General features: G+C 37.7%; 1 protein-coding gene across 4 annotated transcripts in view; it reads right to left on the bottom strand.

Moving 5' to 3' along the window:
• Positions 1-7,250, bottom strand: part of cntn5 (contactin 5) — a 111,568-nt gene that overhangs the window by 49,086 nt on the left and 55,232 nt on the right. For all 4 annotated transcript variants that reach the window (XM_034867147.1, XM_034867146.1, XM_034867148.1 and 1 more), the window contains one exon: positions 2,190-2,285. In XM_034867147.1, the coding sequence (XP_034723038.1) occupies positions 2,190-2,285 (96 nt within the window). The remainder of the gene's footprint in view (positions 1-2,189; positions 2,286-7,250) is intronic.

A 7,250-nucleotide genomic window follows, 5' to 3' on the forward strand; every position in this document is an offset into this window, starting at 1 on the left:
TATATATTTTAAGTATGTAAGTTATTCTGGGCTTGAAGTGACATGAGTGTTACTTTGTAGATCTGTTCTTAATTATTTACTGTCTTTGGTTGATGAATGCTGATTTGACAACCTCCGTCACATTTCATTTTGCAAATTGAATGTATTGAATGTATGTATACAGACAAGACAAATCAGAAAGCAAAGAATAAAGTGTTAAAATGACTCGCTACAGTGTTTCACCACATGAGATGTTGGATATTGAGATTATTTGAATGATATCTGATGTAAAGTGTCATTGTTCTAAATTGCACTTTTAGCGGTTGACTGATTATTACTATAACATATTCTGTATTGATCCAGTCAGTCAATTTAACACAAGCAATGGTACATGGGGTCTCACAGTGTGTCATCATGAAGCCTGGGTCCATTTTTACAGCTTACAGCTTGCATCGGCAAGACTGGAACAAACCTTAAATGACAGAAAATCACTATTTCCATTATACTGATCTCACATAACAACATCTCCAGTGTTTGAATCTAATTTCATGTCAATTTCTCTTTTAACCATTAAGAGGAAACTTTGGTTGAGATGGAAACATAAAAGCCTGTATCTGCTGAGATTATATCTGCAAATGCAGTGTGTTACCTAACCAGTCAAGTTGCTGTTTGCATCCATGTCTGTCCATGCTAATGTGTAATGTATGTTGCACTTTTTTAGAAGGTATTACGTGTATTCTTTGACGAAACATTGACGCTTTGCACAGAAGATCTACAAAATTACCACAGTTTCAAGATTAGTGTCACTAATTCAGCAACCGACCAAATCCCTCCCATTCTGTTCCTGTGTTTTTGCGTTGAATAATGGCCAGACAAGCTTTTTGAAATATCATCATGATGTCACAGTGAAGTTGACCTTTGCCCCTTCTAGCTATAAAATGTCATCACTTCATCATTTTATCCTATTGGACACCTTTGGCATAATATACCTTCGGGTTTAATACTTTTTGGTTTAAGAATACGTACTAAACAAACAGAGCTTGTTGGCAAGCTAGCTAGCCGCCAGCATCAGAGTAACAGCTGACGCTGCTAATTAGTGCATGCATTCTTGAGTTATGGCCAAAAACGTGTTATGTGAGGTCACATAATCCTTGAACCTTGACTGAATTCTAATCCTCATCCTTGAGTCTAGACAAAACCGTCTACACAAATGTTACATAAGTTATATTTTAGCCCTATATCTTAACTTGCACTATTTTTTTCCTTCGGTCTTGAATTCAGATTTTGTTATAACATGTTTTTTTTAAATATATTTAATGAGCATTGTGGGAGGTGTCTGAGGCCTGTGAAGATTTACATTGCCAACAACTATGTCTGTTATTGTTGTGCACATGACAAACGAAGAAATGTAAACCTTGAACCTCGTTAGTGCCTAATTCGAGACCCTCCTGAGATATTGCATTCGAGAGAATGGGACGGACAGACAGACAACCTGAAAACCAATCAAATCAAAATGCCATTCAACTGAAGCAAAGGCAACACCTGTGCTGCAGTTGATAAACAACCTTCAGGATGAGAATCATCTGCGCTACACTTTAATCTGCCAATCACTAAGCATCACTGTTTATTAATTATCTCTTTTTCATCAGCTACTCTGTCACTAATTCTCTGGTTGTCATCTCATTCAAAATGGCATCCAGAACAGGAGCTGAGGAGCACTCATGGCAAACATTCCCACGGGTGCAGTGCAGCTGATGCAAACAGAAAGCCTGGATGATTCATGGCTCACATAAGAGCCTACGTTAGAGGACAACTGCAGAGAGGAATAAGCAAGATATGCCATTAAAGAGCGCTGCCTATGCTCTGCCTAAGTGAAATAATTGGTTGTGTAACAGTTATTTTACATTTCTAATGATCCAGCAAATTTGATCTCTGAGAATTGGTGCTCTGGCATCGCCATAATTTATGATGCTTATCATTTGGATAGCATGGATGGATGGAGAGGAGAATGGACGGCTGCAAAAACTAACCATGGAAACACAATGCAATAAATAAATAAAGAAACCAATCATTCACCTGGCACAGTGATAACAGTACTTGTTGTCATAGGAATGGTGATGAAAGGGGAAGAGTCTATTGACAATCCTAAAGCGGGGAAGAGAAGAAAACATGATTTTTTTCTGGCTTTGAGTGAAGGTCTAATGTCTTACCTGGGGAATGAGGAGGAGGGCTACACATGAGCACCACACCTTGGCCTTCACGCACGGAAACCCCGCCTCTGGTCTTCCCACTGAAAGCCCCGAGATCTGGAACAGCACACAAACACACACAATGCTACTCTGCAATACAGTATAATATAAGACAGTTACACATAGTAGAAGTCATAGATGACATTTGAATGTTGTCTCTGAGTTGGAGTTGTCCTTGTGGCTGCACTAGCAATTCCAACTGATCATCATCATGGTTAAAAAGTAAGTGTGGGTCCTTGGCAACGGTTAACATCCCCACCCCAAGCATGGCACACTACCTTCTTCTGCATTTGCATGAAATACTATCGAAGTATATCATGTATTGCAATGTCCAATATGAACATACTTAGGGAAGCCTGGGCCAGAATAAGAGGCAAAGAAGCCCTGAAAGGGGCTATACTCGAGATTTAGACAAAAGAAAAACAATTGCATTCTGCGTCAGATACCACTGCATGCATTTACTCTCAGCTGGACTATCAAAACAAAAAAACTCAATTACAAAAGACAAAGAGGAAGTCGACTTTATTCTCTGCACAGGATGTAATTACTCCCCTATATCTTTACATAGCAAATATTTGTTTGCCTACACAAATATATTACTGTTCTAAATATTTAGTGCAGCCCCTATAAAGTTGTTAAAATTATAATACAACTTCTTTGAACCGGTGTCTTAGTGTGAAAAGAGGATTATTGCTTGAAAGAGGTGTCATGCTCTTTGGAAGAATTGATTTAGATCAATAAAGTTATGCTCTAGAAATGACTTCAAATTAAATCATTCAATTCATAATAAAACTGCAATGTGATGTTTACTTTCTCCTAACTAATCTCCTTTACTAACATTATTTTGAATGTTGTAATGTGGTAGTTTTGTTTGTCTGTGGAAGTAGATTAAAGGAGGGTTCAGGCCTTCTGGACCCCGATGCCACCTGCTTCATTTCTAGTATTGAGGCAGTGCCAACGTGTGGCGCAGAGACCGGCCCTGGGTCAGCAGCCCGGGGCCGTGAAACCTGCATTTCCACCACATTTTCTGGCATGTTTAATAATCATAGTTCATGGCGGCCTTTATCTTTAAAAAATAGCACACAGTTGATGTCAAACTGCATTTCTTTATTTTTTAAAACTTTCTGTAACGGTTTTATAACATCTTATAAACATTTTTGTTCTCAAGAAAAAAAAAGCTTAAATAAAAAAAATACAAAAGGTTAATTTAAACACTTAAAAAGATTCGTAAGAAGAAATAGTTCAGCCATGTTTAAAAAAAAAAAAGAATAGGAGGAAGGGTAAATATTTCATGTGGTTTACTGCACTTTATCAGTGGAATCAAGAAGGACAGTACCTGGATTAGCAAGCATTCATTCCACACTACTTCCTGGGCTTAAAACAAAGCATCTCCAACACTAAAGAGGCAGTCTATCAGCTCCAGTGTGACAGTGTTGGAACACACAAATCAAAAATTCCTGGAATGCAGATGGCTGTAGACCCTCTCTCTTGGCTCCAATATGGTTTAAAATGAATATGATTGATTGAACCTTTTACCTTAAATTCATTTCCCACAGATTGGACTGTCAACTCAATGTTAGGTGCCTCCATTCAAAGAGGAGGCTGCTTGCTTGTCCTACTGTAATGTTTACCGGCAGCTGTCACCACCTTGTCTTTTATGTCAGCATAGCTAGCTTCTACCTTCTCTTTCCTCTGCTGTAGCTTTACTTAGCAAACAAACAGTTTCATAGTAATGACTTATATGAATGAGAGTGTGTGTGTGTGTTTGTTTGTTTGTTTTTGTAGATATTCCTTCCCCTTCAATTATTTAGCCGGGGTACATACTGAGGAACCATACGTCTTCTTAGAAATGCTGGCCTATTTTGATAAATATTGAATATCATTTTCATCTTTATGTATTTTTATTTTGCTACTCTCTATCTAAAAATACAATGGCATGATAACAATTCCATCTACAGCACAGTTTATCCACTTTAAGAGACCCATTACATTGGTTGTTGAAAACACCCAGTAACAGGGCAGGTCTTTCCTGGAAAACATCTCCAGGAAATAATGCATTTTACATTTCAGGCAGCAGCTACCCTGGTCATTTGGAATGAAGAAGTCATGGTTAGCATAAGCAGTAACAGCCACCACAAAAAAACAAAAACAAGACTAGGTGGATGGCTAGTGTGTGGCTGGACTGGATGTGCTAAACTGCAGCCAAGTTATCACAGAGATAGTCAATGGTGTCAATAATATGAACTCCCAGTAATATTTGTTCTTAAAATGTACAGAAGGAGCATATCACATGGCATGGTTGAGATATGTTTGAGTTAAATAATTGAGGACTGCTTACATTAAATATATTTATTCTGTCCACACGATTGCATGTCTGAGCAAGGCAAGGCACTCCAATAAAACTGTAAAAATAATAACTGTTCTGGGAAAAGTTATGGCTTTATCGATGCTTCTGTAAAACTCAAAGATACAACACAAAGCCTGTATCAGTGTACTGCACACACGTAGGCATATGAAACAACAATGACATGTAAACAGTTCCATGTACATGGAATGCTCATTAACTTCTAAAATGAATGGGCATTTCAACCTCTTCTCTTCACAGGTAACATGACTAAGACGTGGTAAATCTTTGAATCTAACATATAACAACTATCCAGTATAGTAAGTAACTCAGGGAAGTATGTACTATGGATTGTACAGTCATAAACTTAGCACAGACCTCCATGGGATCGCACCTTTAAGTTAGCTAGGGAGCTAAAAAGTGAAGCAGATGACCAGCATGTTACTGAAATTACGTTTTTCTTTCATAGAATAATGCCCAATAAAACACTTATTCTTACTACATTCCACATCTTTACTTACAGACGTATCAACTCCAAGACTTCAACCAATAGAGAACTGTTTGCTCTTTGTTCATCTGAAAACAAAAGCACTATCTAAAATGTCTACTATCTTATGTATTACAGCGTAATACACAAGATACTAGATAATATCTCATGAGAATCACTCTCATTTTCATCCACAGCCTTAAATGTTGGTCTTTCTGAAAAAAGGTAACAAGATAACTTTTCTGATTCAGCTTCCACACCGTGGTTGGAAATGAGCTGCAGGGGAGACTTGCAGCATTTATTCATGGACAAACTGTACACTTCCTGCCACATGATAACTTTCCTGCAAATTTCTCACCTGCTCCGATGGCCAACACTTGTCTGTCTCGGTCTTTCTCTCTCTCGCCCTTAACCAAACACTCGCTACGCCCACACTACTCTACTTTTATAACACATGCAATACACTGTGTGAACACCCTACACATATAGCGGAGAGACACCCCATTGGTAAACACATTAAGAACGGTATAACCATATACTGCGTATGCATTGAGGAAGTGGATCAGATGATTGATTGTCAAAGGATGTCATTACTGAAGCATTCATATGTAATGGAAACATGAGATGAAGTTTTCTGACCAATCATTTCCCTTTGCAAAGTACAGGTGTGTAAGTGACTTTTTATTCCTGTGAAAACAACACGGTCATTAACGTCAACCTATGTCCCCATAAAGGTTTAAAATCCAGACATGCAGTAGTGAAATTTGCAGCAAGAATAGGAGCGAGTGCTCAATGCAAATAAGTTATTTCATAATCAGTATGGACTCAATCAATAGGCATTAACTACTGATCATTCCACATTTGTAGAACATTTCAGAGGGGTGTGTGTGCGTGTCTGTGTGTGTGTGTGTGTGTGTGTGTGTGTGTGTGTGTGTGTGTGTGTGTTTGTGTGGGTCTTCCAATGCTCAAGTCAAAGCATCCGATTCATTTCATTACTATTGTAGTGCTCAGAGTGGCTCGATACCTTAGCCTCAGCCAGACTCACGTCTGCAGAGAGACAACTCTTAGGGGAGAAAGATCAGAGGCCTCCTTTCTGCCTGCTGCCTTCAAAGTCACGGCTGAAAAACAGCCAGAGTGTGAGTTCAGCAGCTCCGAATTTCAAAACAAAGAGAAAAAAAAAGCATCCCCCTGAAACATCTTTGGAGCAAAGTACACGGCCACTGAATAGAATTTACTGTGGCAAATCTCGACTGAACCTTTCCTCCTCTGTACCAGCCCAGCCCAAATAAAAAAACTCTTTGCCGTTATTTGATAACCACTAATTTAAAAACTATTTGCATAGGGGCCAGTAAAAAATTGACTTCTGTAGAGTAGAGGTTTTATTTACTTGACTGAACACTACAGTGAAAAAAACCTTGATGTTGGAACCTAGTTTTCAAGTGTTTCTTACTCAGGTCAGTTGACTACAACTAGACTTATTAAGGCTCTGGAATATATTTTAGACTCAAAACCATCCTGAAACCTGCAGCATGTAAATGCAAATTATGAGATTTGAAGATCGCCAAGAATTAGCATGCATCTGCTTGAAATTATATAAGGTACAGTTTGTAATTGGGAGTATAATATTTCCCAACTAAAAGCAGAGATACAAGGAGCCAGCGGACTTTATAGGATGTCTCAATATACACTAAACATAAGTCAAATAAGTTGACCAGACCATTTCAAGTCTTAACAACATATAAAACATTAAAATAAAAAATACATACATTCATGTATGCATATACAGAGGTGTATAGACACTCTTCTTTATATATATATGTATATACATATACACACACACACACACACATATATACATATATACACATATACATACATATATACATACACACACATATATACACATATACATACACACACATACACATATACATACACACATATATACACATATACACACACACATATATACACACATGCACACATATACACATACAGTATATATATATATATACATATATATATATACATACACATATACATACACACATATATATATACATACACATATACATATACATACACACATATATATATACATACACATATACATATACACTCACCGGCCACTTTATTAGGTACCCCATGCTATTAACGGGTTGGACCCCCTTTTGCCTTCAGAACTGCCTCA

Source organism: Etheostoma cragini, chromosome 3 (genome assembly GCF_013103735.1).
Source record: "Etheostoma cragini isolate CJK2018 chromosome 3, CSU_Ecrag_1.0, whole genome shotgun sequence".
Taxonomy (NCBI): Eukaryota; Metazoa; Chordata; class Actinopteri; order Perciformes; family Percidae; genus Etheostoma; species Etheostoma cragini.